The following is a 21,270-nucleotide window of genomic DNA, read 5'->3' on the forward strand; positions in this document are numbered from 1 at the left end:
CTAATTTCTGTGGAGCTTAAATGTGTATTTTATCACATAACATTGGCTTGTATTTTCTCCCATGTTGGGAACCCTTAATATTGTTAGGACCTGGAAGAAAAGTTGGTAGAAGAAAGCATTCCATTTTGAATGTTTGGATTTTAAAGTATAGTTTCTGATCCATTTCATCGTTTTTTAAAATCATGGGTATACTAGGAGTAAAGTACTGGCAACACCTAGACCAAGTGTTCAGTTACAGCAAATTTGCCTGTTTACAAATTCTTTAATCTGTTATGCAAGGAATTCTCATACACATTGTCACTTGAAATTACCATGGTACTTTATTTTAATAATCACAAGATTTAACACATTAAAAAAAAAGATACCACCAATAAATAACAAGTGGAATGCTTATCAAAGTTACAACAGACATAATGTTCAGCTGAGATTCACTTCAACAGAGTAAAGCTCTAAAGATATAAGACAAACCAATACTTGTTGGAATATGCTGTGCAACTTTCTTATGTGGATTACAGAGGCAGCCCTGGTTCTGTGTGGTCAGAGTTACAGTCAGAAGACCAGTTTTAGCACAGTTGTGCTTCAGACTAATTCTTTTTGAGACAGGGTCTTGCCCTGTCCCCCAGGCTGGAGGGCAGTGGCAAAATCACAGCTCACTGCAGCCTCAACTTCATGGGCTCAAGTAATCCTCCTGTGTCGTTAGGAGCACGGGCATGGACCACTACGCCTGGCTAATTTTTGTATGTTTTTGGTAGAGACAGATATTTCCGAGGCTGGTCTCAAACTCCTGGCCTCCCAAAAGTGTTGGTATTATAGGTGTGAGCCAGTGCACTTGGCCCAGCCTAAATTGTGAAATTGTCAGTTGTCTACCTAAGATGTTGAGGATGTCCCTCCTGGAATAAATTAAAATCTGACTTCCTTATAGAATTTCCAGTAGCCAATAGATGTGTTCTTACATTCCTGAAAACAGCAAAATGAAATTTAATAGGTGCTGGTGTTCACATCTGATGTTATCAGGTTTACCGTGTGACTGGCAAGTGGTAATGCTCCTAGGTTTCCACGGTATAGGCAGCAGAATATTTTTAATGTGTTCAAGTAGAATATGGGAAAAATTAGGATCAAATGAGAATTCATTCCTTGATTTTAGTGTCAACCCTCAATTAACTCCTCAGGGAATAGTTGAGCCATCAAACCAAAATAGCTTTAAATTCAGATGCTTCGGTAACACATTAAAGTCACTAAAAACTAAATGTATAAGTTACTTTGTAGAGGTAACAACACACAGGAATGAACTGACAAATGGAACAAATTATGAAAAAGGCTGCATGTCCAGCTCTCGTGTCTACTTAATGTATTCCACCCACCCCACTCCAAAAAAGGTTCAGGTTAGTAGATCCCAAAGTAACCTGCTGCTGAATTACTTTCGAATAAGCAAAGTTTTCTGTAGTGTATAAGCTCCTCAGTTCTACAAATTCTAGCATGATGCACTTCTGGAGTCCTGGCTCTAAAATTCTGGTATCTACTCAGGTTCAGACTCCTTTTAAAAACCCTTTCCAATAAACAGAATTTGTGATCCCTGGATTCAGACAGTACAATTAAAATACCCCAAGAGGTGAAAATTAATTTTCATATTTTTAAATAAAAGCCATGGAAGTATTCTTCTGGCTAAAAGCTAAATCTGAATGATCCGTGTCTGACATTGTGTAAACATATTTTTAAGTTCATTTTGCTGGACTTCATTCATCACTTCAGATTCTGCTGGACTCTTCTGAACTTTTGCCACAGCGAAGTTTATCCCGTGGGTTAATCCCGCCTGGGTAATACTAGCAACCTGGACCATGGAACTTCGAATCTTGGCAAAGGGAGAGACTGCTCTGCTGCTACTGCTGTCTGAAGGAGAAGGAGTTACACGAAGCCCTGTCTCCAGTTCAAGCATGCCGGAAGCGGAGCTGGGGGTCTTTTGAGATGCTACTGAAAGTGCCGGCTCAACTGACAAAAACTGTGGGCCTGTTGCAGAAAGACACACGTCTAATTGAGACGGCCGAGAAGGGGTCTGTTCTGTTGATTCTGACTGGGTTTCTTCGTTGGAAACTTGATTGGTCATTTGATTTATTTCCTGACTAGCCTGCGGAGAGACAGATCTGATCTCTGATAGGTGGGTCACTTTGTTTTGTGCATCATGCACAAATCTGTGGCAGTAAATATCCACAGGCTTGGCAAAGCCAGTCAATATGTGTATGTTGCCAGCAGAGGGACTTTTCTTCAAAGACAACTCCTGGCCTTTTCCAAGCCCACTTCCATGAGCAACAGTAACCTCTGAAGGAGCATGAGTGCTACTATCAGTGCTGCTAACAGACTGAGACCTACTGCCTAATCGAGGTGCTGAAGCAATAATACCACAACTAGGAAGAACATAATCTATTGGCCCTACGCTCTCTAATGAATTAGCGAGCTGCCTGTCTTCATCAGACTTAGAATTTGTAAGGAATTCTTCAGAGTGGTATGAGTCATCTGAAGACACGTCCCCGTCAGACTCTCCCTGAACCTTATCCATCACGCCTGTGTTTTCCATAGTTTCAAGACTACTATCTGATTTCCAAAGATTTACTTTTAAGTTTGGTTTTAGAAAGTTAACTTTCATTTCAGGTTTGGTAAAGTTTCCTAGCTTTCGGAGGTTGCCAATATTTACATTGGATTTGGTCTGCTTCACTTTTTGATTTAGAGATGAAAATTTGCTCATTAAAAAATTCTTTCCCTGGGCCAAAGAACCTTGGTTTTGAGACCTGATGCCAATGATGTCTTCATGTGGTTTACTGCTCTTCCTACAAATGAGAAGAGGAAAAAAGAGTTAATTCCCCATGGAATACAATACACCAGTTCCAATTAGTATACGTGAAAGCCATTTTAAATTGGTCCCAACTTCTTGAAAACAGTACATTGCTAACTGATAATCCCTCAGTGTTGACATTAAAACAGTGCTGTCCAATAGAAATATGACATATATATGTAATTCCAATTTTTCTAACAACCACATTAAAAAGCAGCAATGAATTTTAATAGTAATTTAACCCAATATATACAAAATATCATTTCAACGTAAATTTTTTTTTTTGAGACGGAGTTTTGCTCTTGTTACCCAGGCTGGAGTGCAATGGCACGATCTCGGCTCACCTCAGCCTCCTGAGTAGCTGGGACTATAGGCACACGCCACCATGCCCAGCTAATTTTTTGTATTTTTAGTAGAGATGGAGTTTCACCATGTTGACCAGGATGGTCTCCATCTCTTGACCTTGTGACCTGCCTCAGCCTCCCAAAGTGCTGGGATTACAGGCTTGAGCAACTGCACCCGGCCTCAACATAAAATTTTTAAAAGATGATGAATATTCCTTTTTGAACTAATTGAATATAAGCAAAATGCAGTGTTCTATATTTACAGCACACCTGACAATTCAGCCTAGTTGTATTCTAAACCACATGTGGTGTCTAGCACAGCCACCATCTATACCATCAGCAAAGAAATCTCTGACTGTAAATGGGAATCTGCAGCACCTTAACTAAGGTTACCTATACACATTTCAGTATGGCTCAATTCAGATAGTGGGAGCAGAGAGGAGCAAGATGTTCCTTATATGTCCTGTGGGTTATCTGAATTTATTTTAAAAGATTTGGAACATGTAACACAATCACTCGAGTGTCTTCTCCTTTGGCGTCCCTTTTGACAGCTATAAATGAGAAAAGTCGGCGCTATTTGCCACACGTCTTGTATGCGCATTTGCACTGCTGGTCATGCAAGATCACTGATGTGAGCATAGTGCAGGAAAAGTGAGGTTAAAATAATACTTTAACAAAAGCCCGAATAATTTTCTTCTGGCCAAATGGCTCTCTTCACTAGTAGAATGTGGACCACAAAGCCCGACAAGATGCTCATTAGAAAGAAAAGCCATACTTTTAAAATGTGAAATAATCTGTTGATAGGCATCCTTTTCCCCAATTCAAAAGCCAAGTGTTTAGAACATACTATTTTCTCTACAAAGCACTTAAAAAAAATTTTCAATGTTGCCTTATAAGTTTACTTAGGAGTTTACAATGTATCACTTGTGGCCACACAAATTGTATCAAGGATGGCAAAACCCTTGAGGGAGCTTGTTCCTGGTTCTCTTGGCAAATTCCACCTACCTAAGTACTTGTGGAGACAGTGTTACTCTGTAACAAAACTTTTAAACACACCTAGAGGGATATCCTAAGCATATTTTAAATGCCATGTCACTCAAGAAAATGAAACTCTGGGTCTTCAAAGTTTTTCTTGAAACCGAGGATAAGCAATAACCTTTAAGGAGGTGGGTGCAGGGTTTAAGGACTCTGGAGATCACATCTTTCCATCCAGGTTCAAAACCTGGGGACGCTATTCTAAAGAAATTATCCTAAACATGAAAAAGCAATACATGACAAAGATATCTGTCATTATTTTTTATAAAAGGAAAAAATGGGCCGGGCGCGGTGGCTCAAGCCTGTAATCCCAGCACTTTGGGAGGCCGAGGCGGGTGGATCACGAGGTCAAGAGATCGAGACCATCCTGGTCAACATGGTGAAACCCCGTCTCTACTAAAAATTACAAAAAATTAGCTGGGCATGGTGGCGCGTGCCTGTAATCCCAGCTACTCAGGAGGCTGAGGCAGGAGAATTGCCTGAACCCAGGGGGCGGAGGTTGCGGTGAGCCGAGATTGCGCCATTGCACTCCAGCCTGGGTAACAAGAGCGAAACTCTGTCTCAAAAAAAAAAAAAAAAAAAAAAAGGAAAAAATGCCAGCAACCAAAATTCTTGGCAATTGGGTTTAATAGCTGTGTGCCAGGTTAAGTGCATTATCATTCAGTTCATGCAATGCACTAACATGGATTTTCTCTTACAGATAACAAAATTGAAGTAAAGGAATATTAAGTATGTTTCCCAAGATTAAAGAATAATTGATAGAACCAGGAGTCAAAAAAAAAACCAAAACACCTGGCCGACCAGAGCCCACATTCTGAACCCACCCAATACGTCTGCAAACAGGTCACAGTAGGCAGCTATGTAAATGATAGTTATGAATTCTAAAGTAATGTGGAAAATCCATAAAATACAATCTTTAGCAATAAAAGGTTATTAACCTACATAGGTTAAAAATGTGTACAAGAGGTTGGGTGCAGTGGCTTTACCAGAAGAATTCCAATTAAGTGTAGAAGGAATGAGAATTAGAAAAATCACCATAGATCATTACAGGAATAATTACTATAGATAAGATCCAACAATGGTTATGAAAATGAATAGAATTAAGTTTACACAGAAACAATATTTACACAGTCTCAAAGGATTTCCCCCAAATATTTAGCAGTTATAAAGAGGAAGACACAAAGTTTGCAGTGCAGAATCCTGGCAGACGCTACTCTAGCTGAGTAATCAAGGTGAACCTCAACAACACTACATAGGGACACCACGTCCTCCCCTCCCCACAGCATGATGCACTGAGAAGTGCCCATCACTTCTGTGTGTCCTTCCTGACAATGTAAAATCTCAGCTTAATCAGGAAAAAACACTAGACAAACCTAGATTCAGGGATATTCTACAAAACAGCTGACCAGTAACTCAAAAAATGTCAGTTATGAAAGAAAAAACAAGATTGAGGAAATAACATTAAACTATAGAGACAACTAAATGCAATGTGGAATCCCAGATTAGATCCTGGACCAGAAAAAGGGTGTCAGTCAACCCCTAGTAAAATCCTCCTAAGTTCTGTACTTTCGTTATTTAATCTTACCGTGCCACGGTTAGTTTCTTAGTTTTGATAAATGGTCTATGGTTATGTAAGCTGTAAAGGGAAGACAAATGAAGGGTATATGGAAACCCTCTGAATTACCTGTGCAACTCTTCTGTGAGTCTAAAACTTATCTGAAAATTGTATACATGAAGAATTTTAAAATTCTGATCTGCAGAAATGTGATCCTTACCTAATACCAACACCTTGCCCTTTCCCCTGCAAATACTTTTAAAGAAACAGACCTTGGATAATAATGCCTTTATTCTTGAGAGAAGCGGTGTACTCACCTCTCAAGCTTCTTCTCAGTTATGGGGACATCTGACCCCGTGGCTTGCTTGGTGATCTGCAGCATCTCTGCAATGCACTGAAGGGTATCTGCAACCCAAATATAACTGCTTGCCAGTTTCTCCATAAACATACCAAAAAATAGCAGTTCTAACTCATAGCACTGACTGAAGTTTGTGGTCATGTAATTAAATACAAATGTATTTGCTTTGATTAAATACAAATTTGTTTTGATTTAGTGATCTGCTATCTGTTCACTACTCTCCCCACTAATTCACAATGTTTTAACATTTTAAGAGAAAAGAACAAAAGCAAAAGAATGAAACTGAGGAATTAAAAGTGTGTTCTAACTCATGTTCTAGCACCATGCCAGATGCTGAGAACAGCCATGAACCAAACAGGCATGGTCCCTGCCTGCCACAAATGTTCGGAACATGATGTGTGAAAAGCCTTGGCACCCATATGATCACTGACGGGGCCAAATTCACTGAGAATCCCCACTGTAGAGTCCCTTGTCCCAAACTAAATAATACATTCAAATAATCTCCCTGGGTTGCTGGAAACAGAGTTGCTATTATAAGGTCTAATAATTCCAAAGCTATTCCCTAGATCTGCTCTCATTCAGTTGGTTATGATATGAAATGTTCCCAGTTCCATTTGGGCTTTTAAGAGTAAATACAGAGTTTTCACTGAATACTTTGATCTCTTCCTCTTTTTACCTTTGCCGTCCTCCTCAGGATTGCGCACTACAGCTCTCAGTGTGTGGAAATAGCCACTTGCTTCTTTGTATCTGTAGTGCAGTCGCATGCAGGAAAACTTGGGCTTACCAAAAAGAGTTGGCTCAGGACCTAAAAACCCAAATGAATACATTTAAAGTTAAATCTTTCACAAAACATGCACTTTCTTCTATTATCTTCAGAAGACCAATACATTTATCTTTGTGATATAAATGACAGCACACAAAATACAAACTTCTGGTGACCATTTGGTTTGATAAGGCTAGAAGAACTCTTTCAATCTCAATCATTTAACCTTTTTTGATCCCTGGGGTAATCTTCGTAAGGTAAATAATAAAAGGAATAATTATTAGACTATATCCATCACTAACCTATAAAGAATAGAAAGGAAGTTCTAAGAGGCAGACAGCTTGGAATATCCCTTTCTGGCTTCTAACAGACGTTATTCTGGTCTCCAAATACCGCTGTAAGGAGAGCCGACACTTCTGCCTTAGAATTTCATACCTATTCCCTAGACTTTATCAAAATGCTATTAATAACAAATGGAAAATAACAGTGAAAAAAAAGCATTTGTAGGTGAAACTTAAACAAATTGCTTAGATAATTTGACCCCCCTCTTGAAAACAACAGCATGTGCTTTTTATGACTCGATTAGAATGTTAAAACTTACCTATTTCGATTTTTTCCAGGTCTTCTAGACTTAGTCGTTGATACTGGTTTACTTTATCAACTTCATCATCATAACTAGATAAAGGGAAATGAAGTAAAAACAGGATTAAAATGAAAAGCATATTTGGCTTTCAAGGAAGGCATAATAGCTGCAAACTGTTACATACAGTTAAGATAACAAAATCTTCCACAGCACATACATTCTGGGGTAACACATTAAAACCTAAGAACTATTGTAAAAACTAGAGTAACATATAGTTCAACCGCACAGGGAAAAGAACAGATCTAGCAGTTAAAGAAAGCAACTACAAGGTTAAAATAATTTGTTTTATAAAAACTCATAAAATGAAAAAAACCAAAAACTTAACCTACAAGGCAAACACACACACACAAACACGGAGGGAGAGAGAGAGAAAGAAACAGACTATGTATTTGGGAACAACACAGCCAACAGAGCTGTTATATCTGATATCCAAAATCCAGAATGAAAAATTCATATGACATATGCCAATGGGCATCTGAGCAAATAGCTAAAAAGTAACAGTTTACACAAAGCCAAAACTAAAATGAATATTAGTAAAAATAAAACAATTCCGGTAACGTATGAGGAAACAAGTACTTGTATTTTGCTACTAGCACTGTTAATTGATAGTCTTTCTGGAGATCAAGCTGACAACAAACCACAAAAGTCATAATTCATCATACCCTTGTAACCAAAGAAGTGCGCATGCACGCACAGACATGTTACTGCATAAAGACAACTGCGTCATTCGTATTAACAAAAAATTGGAAGTAATTTAATACCTAACAATAGGGAAAAACTTTACTATATTAAGAAATGATGATATGTGGGCATTAGTGATAAAAATGTATGGAGTATATCAAAATCTGGGAGATATATATGAAATAATACCAAATGCCAAAAGAATACAATATAACATTTACATAGTAATCTAACTGTAAAATCATGTTTTCAACCCGATAAAGATAAAAGGAAGCTAGAATAACCTATCAGTTATATAAGATAAAGGGGTTCAATGATGTTTCATAAAATATGTAACAAAACCACATTCTCACATTTTTTTAATGAATTCTAAAAATAAAATTTACTCAAGTTAAACAAAATCAAATGCTTTAAATCAATAATCAACTTACTAGGCCACGTAGTAGGCAGAGTTAGAAAGCAGTAACAGCACATCCACATCTCTGTGAGTAGCATCAATGAGGCTAAATATGACACAGAAGATTAAATATTTTCATTTGCATTTTTTGCCGAGCATATTTCTTCAGGAGAGCTACTTAGGACAAAAGATTGGCTGGGGGGTGGGGGGGATGACAAGATAATCAATGAGTTCTACTGAAGTTAGATGTAATACAATCTATCCATTTGGACAGTCTTTAAAAAATAAGGAAAAGCAGATGTGGGAAGTGAGGGATGGAGAAGGGCTGGGCTGGAGCTGAGGGGAGGTCCCTGCGTAGAAAAAGGCAGCCAAAGGAGGAAGGGGTCCCTAGGGAAATGGGACAATTTCAGGTGAGGGAGTGGGGGACTGGAGGATGACAGAGAAGAGTTAAGGGAAGAAGAAAGAAAAATGTGAGAGTTGAGAAGGGAGAAATCATCTAAATTATCTCACATTAGCTAATCTTCACAATAACACACTGTAGGCACTCAGGATATTTTTACATTCAGTGAAATGCATCTTTTGAAAGACTTTTACATGAATACAGTATGTGCAAAAATGGAACAAATCCAAGCTACTTTTGCATTTTTGTCATTATAGATTAATTTATTTGGCTTTCTAGAAACAAGTAAACACTTCCTTATTCTAAGTCTATGTTGCCATATTTATACCCACTCTAAAATCAATGATGAAAATAAGAATTAGCATCCAGGTACTAAGTGATGATGAACCATGAAACCACAACCGCAGTAAAACGTACATCCTTGTAAAATTACTAACAAGAAAATTCTTAAACTACAAAATCTACAAATAACACAGGCAGAATCTGAATTAAAATGAAACTTTTAGTCTAATATTAACCTAACAATAATAGCCTTTCCAGCAAAAGGTAGAGATGTTTCTGCATTCTTATATTGCTCTGCAAATTCCACTGTAAGAAAGCCGACATTTCTGCTTTGGGATTTCATACCTATTCCCTAGACCTTATCAAAATGCTACTAAAAACAAATGGAAAATGACAGTGGAAAAAAGGCATTTGTTGGTGAAACTTAAACCACGTACTGAATCTGCGCAAGAATGACGTCACTGTTTAACAGGTACTGCAGAGAATTTACCAAAATCTTAAATCGCAGTTTTTTTTACCTCACAGCCACCTTGTTGTAGCGTAAGTCTAACGGTCTCAATCTAAAACAACAAGTTCACCTCGATTTGCACGTACAATAATATACCAAAAATACAACAAACGACGCAATGAGATGCCAGAACCGGGAACACACAAATCGATTCTAGGAGCCAAAATCTGAGCATTAACCAATTAATCAATGGGAAAAGGAGACCGATTCAGGCAGCTTCATGGAGACTAACACCAAATAACAGTGTAAAACGTAGTTAAGTTTCATGCATTGATACTTACGTGCACTCCGAAAACTGTTGCTGGAGCCACGCCACAAAAATTACGTCACGACACATTTTAATATGAAATAAATTCTACTACTAACTAGCTTATTTTGGCATTAATATTTACATCAGCCAAACATGATTCTCAGTCAAAAACATTATGTCCTTAACGAAAAAACACTTGGCACGTAACAGGCGGTGGGAAAATGTCAACCCTCCCCCCTACCCCATTTTACTGAAGTCTTAGCTGCAGTAAATATTTAATTCCCTCCCCACCCACCCTTCCCTTTTAAACAACAACAACAACAACAAAGCACGTTCAATACAAACAAGAAAACGAAAAACCCTTTGGGTATCCCCCCCCCCACCCCGTCTGTAGCTCTTTAGGAGAAGCTGCTCTATTCGTCTTTCTCTTCCCGCCACTGGGGCAAGCCCTCCTTCCACACTATGAAGACAAAAATTGCCAGCACCACATGCAGCCCGACCACTGAGACAATGGTCGCGTAAAAGCCGCTGTCATCGGGGGACATCATCAACAGAGTTTGGAAAAGAAGTAATTTACAGGTAAAATATAACCCCACAGGAACTTTAACAGTAAGTCCTGCAAAAAGGAGAAAAATCTTGAAAGTCATAGCCAGAGGGCCCTCAGACGGGGGCTCTGCAGCCGCGGCAGCGGTGGCAGTGGTGGCGGCTGCGGCAGCCCGCCGCGCGGTAGAATGAGACCTGTGGGAGCGCGGCATCGTCAGTCAGTCAGTCCGTCCGTCCGTCCGTCGATGCCTCGAGGCTCAGTCAGACAGCCGTCTGCACTCGACCTCGCGCCTGCAGCAAATGCGGCAAATGCGGCAACTGCGACACAGCTGTGCCAAGCCACGCCCAGGGGACGCTTCTAGCTTCCTGACGCTCACTTCCGGCCTAGGCTGGCTGCCAGTGCGCATGCGCGCTCCGTCCTGCGCATTCTGCACCCGCCTAGGAGGGACCAGATCCCGGCCTGGCAGGGGAGGGTTGCCAGAGTAGCTGCCCCAGCAAGAGTTCGCCGGCGCTTCGCCTTCATCAGGGACAGTGCTTGCGGCTAGAGGGGATGCTGGTGGGCCGGGCGTGTGTACTGCGCCTAGCGCCTGGCCCCCTAGGCCATGGCATGCCTAAGGGACAGTGGCTGCCGTGTGCCTGGTCACTCCACTACCACGCCTGGACCAGGCAGTCGGCTGGAGCGCGAGAAGGCGAGTCAAAGCGAGTTGGGAAAAACCACTTGGCTTCGCGGAGAGGCAACGCGCGCCCTGCAGGTTCCCGGTTTCCTCTCCAGTCTCAGAGCCTCTTTCCTACTGTTGACAGAGTCGGGGGTTTCCTTCGATAACGGGCGGGAAAGGACAAGAAAGGCAGAGAGATCTGGCCCGGCCACGCCAGAGGCTGTCTAGGGTGGCCGGGACAGAGCTGGGCTCAGACTCGCAAGGGAAAAGGGCTGGGACAGGCACGCGTGTCCTGGACAGTTCCTGGTTCCTAGTGCTCGGTTCTAGCGCCCAATGCCCCAGGCTGGCACCCCACAGCCAGGCCTGCTGTCCTGCAGGGACTGCGCATTTCCAAACTGCTTGCCTGTTTTTCCACCAGATGTTTAAACATCTGGCTGGGACTGCAGTGAGGCGAGTGTACTGGTCTCTGGTACAAATTTTAAAGGGTGCCATTAATTTTGTCAACAAGACAATTAGTGCAATATTTTTAAAAATCAAAATTAATGCAAAAATATAAATATGATAGACAGAACATCAAACATTTAAGATAGAATACACCCCTGTAGTTGCATAATTGTACCTCACTTACCTGACCCTAATCCCAGCTCTATTCCCAACAAAATTTCAAAAAATCAATAACCCAATTAAAAAAATGGGCAAGGGGTTTGAATATATGTTTTTCCATGTAAGACACAGAAACCAAGTACCAAAACAAAAACAAACAAACAAAAAACCTTAACATCATTTGTCATTAGGGAAATGCAAATCAAAACCACAATGAGATACCACTTCACACCAAGTAGGATGACTACAATTAGATAAAAAGGAAAATTAGTGTTGGCAAAGGCTGGAGATACTGGAACCCTCCAAACTGGAATGTACCGAAACACTGCTGGTGGAAATGTAAAACAGCATGGCCACTGTAGAAAATAGTTTGGCATTTTCTCAAAAGTTAAATGGGACTACTGGATAATCTGGCAACTTCCACCCAAAAGAACTATTTAATAGAGAAAGGTGTTCAAATGAAAACTTGTACACAAATGTTCATAGCAGCACTATTTACAATGGTCAAAATGTGGAAATAACCCAAATGCCCATTGGCAGAAGAACAGATGAGCATTAACCATTATGTGGTCTATCCACATAACAAAGTATTATTCAGCTACAAAAAGGATTGAAGTTCTGACACAAGCCACAACATGGATTCACCTGGAAAACATTATGCTAACTGAAAGCAGCCAGTCACAAAAGGCCACATATTATTCCACTTGGATGAAATGTCTAGAATGGGCAAATCCAGAGACAGAAGCACTACATTCATGGTTGCTTAGGGATGGGAGTGTAAGGGGCAGGGAAGTGACAGGTAAAGGGTACAGGGCATCTCTTTGTGGTGATGAAAATGTCCTAAAATTGACTATGGTGATGGCTGCACAAGTCTGAATATACTAAAAACCACTGAATTATATACTTTAAATAGGTGAATTATATGGTATATTAATTATATGTCTCAATAAAACTGTTTAAACACACACACATATTCCAGGAGTGGACAGTTGAGGCACGCAAGCAGGCAATGAGAGCAAGTACCCAAGTCTGAGGGCTGAGCCCTCCACTGGCTGGCTCTCCAGAGACCCGCACACCCACTGCCACTTCCAGGGCCACCTTCTGTCCTCCACCCAGGAGCCTCTGTTCTGAGTCAATATCTCCAGCCGAGCTGATGGACTGTACAGAGGTTCTATAGCAAACTCAGCCCAAGATCAGGTTTCCAAATCTCTATCTAATAAAGAGAAAGGGAAATAGAGCACCATTGGGAAGATCTTTAAGCCTTGCAAGTAGAAGAAAATACTGGTGGCAAATTTAAAGAAATCTCGGCAGTATTAGAAAGAACCACACCCACAAGGCAAAGTAAAGAGGTACGTGTAAGAAGGGGAGTTCCTAAATAATTATCTAATCAAGATGGAAACACAATAGTTACTCTGAAAACTCAAACAGCACATGACACCCCATGTCCACTGAGAGTAATCCGTAATCCACAGGAGAGGAAAATGTAGGAAGAAGGTAACAGTTCTCTGTCTGAAAAAAGCACCACTTCTGGAATAAAAGAGAACACTTGAGAACCATTCTGAGACCCAGCTCCTGCTCTATCTCCTCCAGCTCCTCCTAAGCCCCAGCCTAAACCCCTAAACCACCTGGCTCTCCAAAAGAGGCTCACACTGAAGCCAGCTACAGGGAGATTAAGTGCCTTCCATTTAAAAAAAAATGCCAAGACCCTGGTAGGCAGGCCTCATCCAGCTATGCAAGCCAACAAGGAAAACATGACCTGATAAGCTGCTGGCTTCACTGGCTCCTACAGCCACCTCCTCCTGTTCCCAAGCTTCAGAGAAACACATTTCTAGCAAAACATTAACCATAGGGATCACCAAGGGCAAGGAAAACCTAGCAAGCAGCCAACACCTCAACTACTGTTAGACGCAAACAGTATGGCACAATGGGCCTTAGAGGAGATCTTTCCGGAACAGAGTGGAGAGTCTTAAAACTTAGCAGCCATGCCTGTTGCCAAAGAGCAGATTGCACACAGATTCCACAAGTCTGTGACCCCTGTGTCCCCTGTTCTACCTCCTCCTTTTGACAATCAACACGTCATTCCCGTGAGAATTTCCCATGAGAAAGCTCAGCCCGAGACACTCCTGCTGTCCTGCTTAGCGATGGCACTCCCCTGCCCATCTCTGCTTTAGACCCAAGTCAGCTTCTCTGGACTGAAGAGCAAATAGACAAAACCACTCTACACCAGACACTGGTTTACATATTATCAGAGAAGACACATTTTCACAGCCAGCAACACATTAGGAAAGACAGTACCTCAGCTAAGGATTCCTACATTGATGGGAAAATCTTCAGAATCTTTCAGGGTCTCAAAGGATGAAGATCAAAGGGAATCACTGGGCTAATGACTCTGACAGGTCTGTTTGGACACCAATGATCACAGGGAAGATGAAGATGGCAGTGAAGGCTGTGTTATATAACACAGGTGAAGGATTCTCTCACAATCATTCTTGGCAACTGACCATCTAAGAAAGAATTAGAGGACAAAAACCACTGTGCAGCAACATCTGAGCAAAAGAGGGAATCCAACAACAAACTGGAAAGTAATCAGGAGACTCAGAGGCCCAAACGGAAGCTATCCTGAAACAAAAGAATAAAGAAGTAGAACAAGAATGAAAAACACAACTAAAAGGCAAACGCAGCAGAAAGCTCAGCCCAAGACCCACGGTGGGGCAGCTGCAAGCCCTGAACCAGGTTAGCACCTACAGACAAGGCAGCAATACAGATTGAACAAAATGAACTTAGTTTCACTGTCCATCATGACATGAGACTATGTGGATCATCTACCATGTGCTGAAAACCTGGTAACGCCCTGAATGCATGTGTTTCAGCTTCACTTGTGAAGGAAGAGTGGGCAGTTGCTTTTTTTTGGGGGGGGGGGGAAGAACTCCTCACCTGTACAGCCCAAATGCAGCAGTGAGCAACAGGAAGAATGTATTGACCCTTGCTATCTAACAAATGTGACTGATAGTAATGTGTTTTTCATCAGAAACTTTATTTTAATTTAATTTAATTTTATTGAGATGGAGTCTCACTCTGTTGCCCAGGCTGGAGTGCAGTGGCACAATCTTGGCTCACTACAACCTCTGCCTGCCAGGTTCAAGCCAATTCTCCAGTCTCAGCCTCCCAAGTAGCCAAGATTACAGGTGCCTGCCACCATGCCCAGCCAATTTTTTGTATTTTTAGTAGAAACAGGGTTTCACCATGTTGGCCAGGCTGGTCTCGAACTCCTGACCTCGTGATTTGCCCGCCTTGGCCTGCCAGAGTGCTGGGATTACAAGCGTGGGCCACTGTGCCTGGCCCTAGTAACTTTAATTAAAGAAGATAAATAGAAGATACTCCCTGGTTCCCTGTTATCAGAAAGCCAAATTCTATAGTGCTATATTAAAGAGAAACAGGAAATGCAATTACTGGACACTGGAAAGAAGAGGGAGTCAAAAGTCAGGAAAAAAAAGAGAAGCATTTCATCATGTTAATGAAGAAAAGAAAACTGAAGCACAGTGGTATTTCTGAGGCAGATATGTGGTAGCTGAGAACTTAAGATTTGAGACTCTAATCACCCAACAGTGACTTTTTTTAAGAGACAGGGTCTCGCTACATTGTCCAGGCTGGTCTTGAACTGCTGGCCTCAAGTGACCCCAAACCTCAGCCTGCCAAAGCACCTGGATTACAGGTATGAGCTATTGTGCCCAGCCAGTGATTAAATACCTAATCCTAGAGGACTATTCTTGTTTCACCATACCTTTTTTTTTTTTTTTTTTGAGATAGGGTCTTACTCTGTCACCCAGGCTGGAGTTCAATGGTACAATCACAGCTCAATGCAGACTCAAACTCCTGGGCTCAAGAGTTCCTCCCACATCAGCCTTCTGAGTAGTTGGGACTATAGGCCTGCACCACAACACCAGGCTATTACAAATGTTTTTTTGTAGAGACGAGGTCTCAAATTCCTGGACTCAAATGATCCTCTTTCCCTGGCCTCTCAAAGTACTAGGGTTATAGGCGAGAGTCACCACACCATTATTCACCATTATTTTGATTAATCCAACTGCCAGAAATAAATATGAGTGTTTTTATGAATCTTTGCAAGAGGCTTCTTTTTTTTAGACGGAGTTTCGCTCTTGTTGCCCCGGCTGGAGTGCAAATCTCCACTCATTGAAACCTCTGCCTCCTGGGTTCAAGTGATTCTCCTGCCTCAGCCTTCCGAGTAGCTGGAATTACAGGCGTGTGCCCCCACGCCCGGCTAACTTTGTATTTTTAGTAGAAATGGGGTTTCTCCATGTTGGTCAGGTTGGTCTCAAAATCCTGACCTCAGGTGATCCACCAACCTCGGCCGCCCAAATTGCTGGCATTACAGGTGTGAGCCACTGTGCCCAGCCTGCAAGAGGCTTCTAATGACTCTTAAAGCATGCTTACCCAAATTCTGTTGCAAACTTTAAAGAGCAAAGCTATATACACTTTACATTTATTTATTTATTTATTCTGACACAGAGTTTCACTCTTGTTGCCCAGGCTGGAATGCAATGGTGCAATCTCAGCTCACCGCAACCTCCGCCTCCCAGGTTCAAGTGATTCTCCTGCCTCAGCCTCCTGAGTAGCTGGGATTACAGGTGTGTATCACCATTCCCAGCTAATTTTTCTATTTTTAGTAGAGATGGGGTTTTGCCATGTTGGCCAGGCAGGTCTCAAACTCCTGACCTCAGGTGATCTGCCCGCCTCAGCCTCCCAAACTGCTGGGATTACAGGCATGAACCACCGCACCCAGCCTACATTTTTTAATACTCTCCACCCCAGGGTACCAATTTTCCATAAAAATTACAGAATTGGACATCACATCAAGCGTAATGTGACCCTACAAAATGGCAGCCAGCACTAGAAATAAACCTTTTGGTTATTCCCAATTTCCATTATCCCAAAGTAGACACAAAAATACTTGATTGGAAAAAGATGGCACTGAAAATCATGACACCCTCTTAAAAACGTAAGTATAGTTTAAACTCAAGGAAAATGCAGGTGTGCTACCAGCAGTTATTTCTGAGTGGGTATTAAAACTACTCTTTTTGGTGTTTTTTTTTTTTTTTTTTGATACTACATTAAGTTGGACTGCTGCTACTAAAAAAGCAAATAAAGAATATGAATCAAAATAGCTTTACCAAATGGCTTAAACAAACATGAAAACCTTCTGCGAGGTTGGGTGTGAGGAAAACTTCATCTCTTATTTTAAAAGTCCACAAATTACATCCATACATACAGTATTTACTATCAAAGTGAAAAAAAGCCATGGGATTATCATGGGATGTTTCCCTATGAATCTATAGTCAATGTTGTTTTTTATTCATTTTAATATATAAATACTATCTTTCATTTAAAGCACGTTTTATGCCTTCTCTTACTAGAAACATACAAAATATATAATAAGATAAAATCAAACTACAGTGCTTTATTCTTAAAGCTTGGGTTACAATTTTCCAAAATGTTTCTGATTTATAATATTGATGATTATCATTTTAGATTTCAGCCTAAAGGCAAACATTCAATCTAGTGGATAAATTTAGATCCCGTTATTCATTGATATTTTGAAGAACCACTTGAAATTGGATGGTTTTGTTAAAAAAAAAAAAAAAAAAGAATATTTAGTTGGCCTATTTATTTTATGAAAGGCCAGGACCACTTTATAACCAATAAAAATACCCAGCCTCGCTGTATCTCTTGTTGCATTCACTTAAGTGCATTAATACAATAAATCTAGATTCTAGGGCTGCGGGGAGCAGGGGACCCACAGGCAGCTGCAGGCTATAGTTCACCAATTTGAATTTTTTAAAAATCAAATACTGCACTAAAACATTTCTCTTCATTACCAAGTTTTTAGAAACCCCTTAATTTCGTACCCAATGCAAGTACAGTCAGCTTCCCTTACTACCAGCCCACAGAGGAAACAGCCTCACACCATGCATGCATGCCCATAGCTTTATGGACAACTGCCAGTGTTAATCATGACAACTTCCCAACATCGGATAAGCAAGCTGGTCACCTGGACACCACTCCAACTCACCTGGGGTCACAGTCAATGAGGGCCCAGCCCCCATGGAACTTCTCATCATCGGGCAGTAGTAACTTCATGTAACTTTGTAAGAGCTGGCTAATTAGTTCCTGGTGGCTTCTCTGATTTTCCTTATGCAAAGCTTCATGTTCTTTCTCCTTGGTAAATATGGAATAAAGATCTTCTGTCACTGGAATGCCTTGCATCAAATCTAGGGTGGAATTGTTAATATCTTTCATCATTTTAGTTTACTAATGTATTTTTAAAAAACAAAAGAGAGTCTAAGGCCTAAAACTGTAAAGTTCTTGGAAGAAAACATGAGCATAAATCTTTGTGACCTTGGATTAGACCTGATTTTTAAGATATGACACCAAAATCATAAGCAACACAAGAAAAAAAAACCACCATACTGGACATCATAAAAGTTAAAAACTGTGTTTCAAAGATCAGCAGCACAAAAGTGAAAAGGTAACACCTAGAACAGGAGAAAATATTTACAAGTCATCTATCTGGTGAGGAACTTTATTTACAACTCATCTATCTTGTAAGGGACTTGTATCTAGAACAAATAAAGAACTCCTACAAATCAATAACAAAAAGATAAGCCAATTTTAAAATGAGCAAAAGACCTAGAAAGACTAGCTAACTTCCTCTTGGTGGGGGAAGTTAGCCTTAATAAATCATTATAATCCCATTCCTTACGGAGTTATTCCACCCTATCTCATTGTCTCATGGGACAATGAGACTGGAGGAGGCTTCTGGGAAAGAAGATCTGCCAACCACTGGCCCTATACAGGAAAGAGACATGCACAGACTGCTACTGCCCTCTATCTCTTCACCCTGAAGATCTCTCAGCCAGTTTCAGGATCAGGAAGGAGCTGATGCAATGAATGGCTGAACTGAGAGGAGGACAGAACTGGGGTCCTCAATGATATAACTAAATAGCTAGGTCAACCAATGGAAGGAAGGTACTTATTTTTTTTCCTTGAATATCAACTGCTAAAATCCAATTCTGTAGTCATAGCATGCACCCTCCATGTCTGGCAAATGAATCAGACTTCTTTACATCAGACTTCTCAAATTCCTAAGTGGCCTGTGTCTAGGGCCTTCTAGACTGATGTGTGCACTAAATAATCAGGTGAAGAAATAGGATTTCAAAAAGACCCTCAGGGACCACAGGTCCGCTATGTTACATCTGGTTCTAATCTAGAACACTCTGCATTTACTTTAATCCTATACAGTAACATCTTCATGAAAATTAAATTTTTTAAATGTCAATGCATAAATTCCACTGGGCAATCTACCCTCCAATTTCCTCTTCCAAAAAATGATGAGTTGGTTAGGGTAATCTCTAAATTTCATACCCTAATATTCTGTTAAACCACGCTTATGGGAAAGGCTGGTATATTTATCCACAGCAAGAACGTACAATAAATAGCATACAGGAAAAATAATCAGATTACATTGCTCAGCATTCAGTAATGGGAAAAAAACGGAATATAAAGTTTTTAGCTGTTGAGGTTTTAGGGCACCTTATTCCACACTCTAGGAGCTTCAAACCCTGCTTTCTATTACATGAGTAACAAACTGGCGAATATGCATGGAAATAGATGGATGCTTCAGTCAACAATATTTGTCAAATTCTAATATTGTAAAAATTTGAATTTGATGTATTGGGTAAGACGCTCAATACAGAAACACAAGTATATTAAAAATATGAATTACGTTAATGAAGCTGGTTTCTGTAAAATATTAGTCACGGAACGCACAAATTTTAAGGAAAGCAAAGCTTTTCTGCTTCTTACCTATAACAGCTTGCCTATAAGCATCCTTAAATCGGTTGAGGTAATATCTGTTTGCTGAATTCACTCCATCTTTCATAACTCCTGCTAACTTCCTTTCTCCTGTCCTTGTAAAGTCACCCTGTCAAACAAAAACTCATTTTGATGTCTTATTTAAACACAAGAATGTCCCCAAAATAAATTGTGAGTTTTCATTTCAAGAGTGGAATTCTACAGGCTTTTTATAATTTTCAAGGTATGACTTTTATAATTTTCAAACAGTGTAGTTAAATTAAAATATCTACTAGTATTCTACCTTGATCTAAGATTGTCAAATAATTACACATGCTACTTGTGGCATCAAGTCTCCACAGTTAGATGGTACTTTACGGTAAAGCCATTCTTGGCAATGTGTAGAATTTCTAGAATTTACAGGTCAAAAAGAATTATATGACAAACACCAAAATAATAAAACTATTTACTTCTCAAACTGGTGTAATATTCAAAAACCAAGCTTCTGATGTGGGAAAATGTGGATTGTTCCCTAGAGTTTATCACAATGGGCTTTTAGCCTGGGTATGTAGATGGCAGCTCTACACAGGTAGGACAAGCAGAGGTTTCCATGCCTTGCTGCACAGCACCAGCACCTGCAGAACAACTCAGTGACAACTTAAACTGTTTTGTTTCCCTTGCTTTTCACAACAAAGATGTCAGAGAAAGTCCCTAGAGAAGTGGTAACTTAAACCTAAGGCAAGGAAGTTGCAGTCTCTTTCCCCATCCCAACCCCTCTATTTGCTCCAAGGCAATCTCAGAAATCTCAGGCCTAAAACCGACAATTTAGGAAGAACATGCTGCCAATTAGGCCAGTCACAGGAAATATTAGTAGAGCAACAAGTCTCTATTACAGAAGAAAGGCATGAATGCTTGCTCATCCCAAAGAAGTTTAAAATCAAGGAGGAAAAAAGAGAAGTATTTCTCTTTAAGCACTAACTTGTACCAGGACATTTTTTTTGAGGTAAGAGTCTTGCTCTGTTGCCCAGGCTGGAGTGCAATGGTGTGATCAAGGCTCACTGTAACCTCCACCTCTGAGGTTCAAGCAGTTCTCACACCTCAGCCTCCCAAGTAGCTGGGATTACATGTGCACGCCACCATGCCCGGCTAATTTTTGTATTTTTGTAGACGCTGGGTTCCACCTTGTTGGCCAGGCTGGTCTTGAACTCCTGACCTCAGGTGATCCATCCACCTCAGCCTCCTAAAGTGCTGGGATTACAGGGGTGAGCCCCTGCACCTGGCCTGTACCAGGACTTCTAAAGTTTACTTTCCGTAATCCTTAAAAAGCTTTTGATATTTATCACTCAACCCAAAAGAAGGACTAATGTCTCTTAAGTCCTTGATGGTACAATCTGTGACAAGAAATATCTTTAAGAATGATCAACATAAACCTAATTTAAACAAATTCAAACACTTCCTATTGCCACAGAGGACAACGCCCTCAGATGGAGTAATTCATTTTCTAGGGACTATATTTTATACTTAATATTCTGTGAAGAGCTCTATAGGATCTTCAAAAG

The 21,270-nt window shown here is 40.5% G+C and overlaps 1 protein-coding gene across 4 annotated transcripts in view; it reads right to left on the bottom strand.

The window, feature by feature from the left end:
* Positions 1 to 297: 297 nt before the first annotated feature.
* INPP5F (inositol polyphosphate-5-phosphatase F) overlaps positions 298 to 21,270 on the bottom strand; it is a 106,585-nt gene continuing 85,612 nt past the window's right edge. For 3 of the 4 annotated variants that reach the window (XM_035269263.3, XM_078346631.1, XM_009010383.5), the window contains 7 exons: positions 19,724 to 19,841; positions 17,931 to 18,129; positions 8,635 to 8,706; positions 7,481 to 7,554; positions 6,793 to 6,921; positions 6,076 to 6,163; positions 298 to 2,819 (listed from right to left, as the gene is read on the bottom strand). In XM_035269263.3, coding sequence (XP_035125154.2) covers positions 1,670 to 2,819; positions 6,076 to 6,163; positions 6,793 to 6,921; positions 7,481 to 7,554; positions 8,635 to 8,706; positions 17,931 to 18,129; positions 19,724 to 19,841 — 1,830 coding nt within the window. In that variant the 3' untranslated portion in view covers positions 298 to 1,669. Of the gene's footprint in view, positions 2,820 to 6,075; positions 6,164 to 6,792; positions 6,922 to 7,480; positions 7,555 to 8,634; positions 8,707 to 10,071; positions 10,888 to 17,930; positions 18,130 to 19,723; positions 19,842 to 21,270 lie in introns of those variants that run through there. The other variant, XM_009010384.4, reaches the window with a different exon arrangement.

Source organism: Callithrix jacchus, chromosome 12 (assembly GCF_049354715.1).
Source record: "Callithrix jacchus isolate 240 chromosome 12, calJac240_pri, whole genome shotgun sequence".
NCBI classification, from domain to species: domain Eukaryota; kingdom Metazoa; phylum Chordata; class Mammalia; order Primates; family Cebidae; genus Callithrix; species Callithrix jacchus.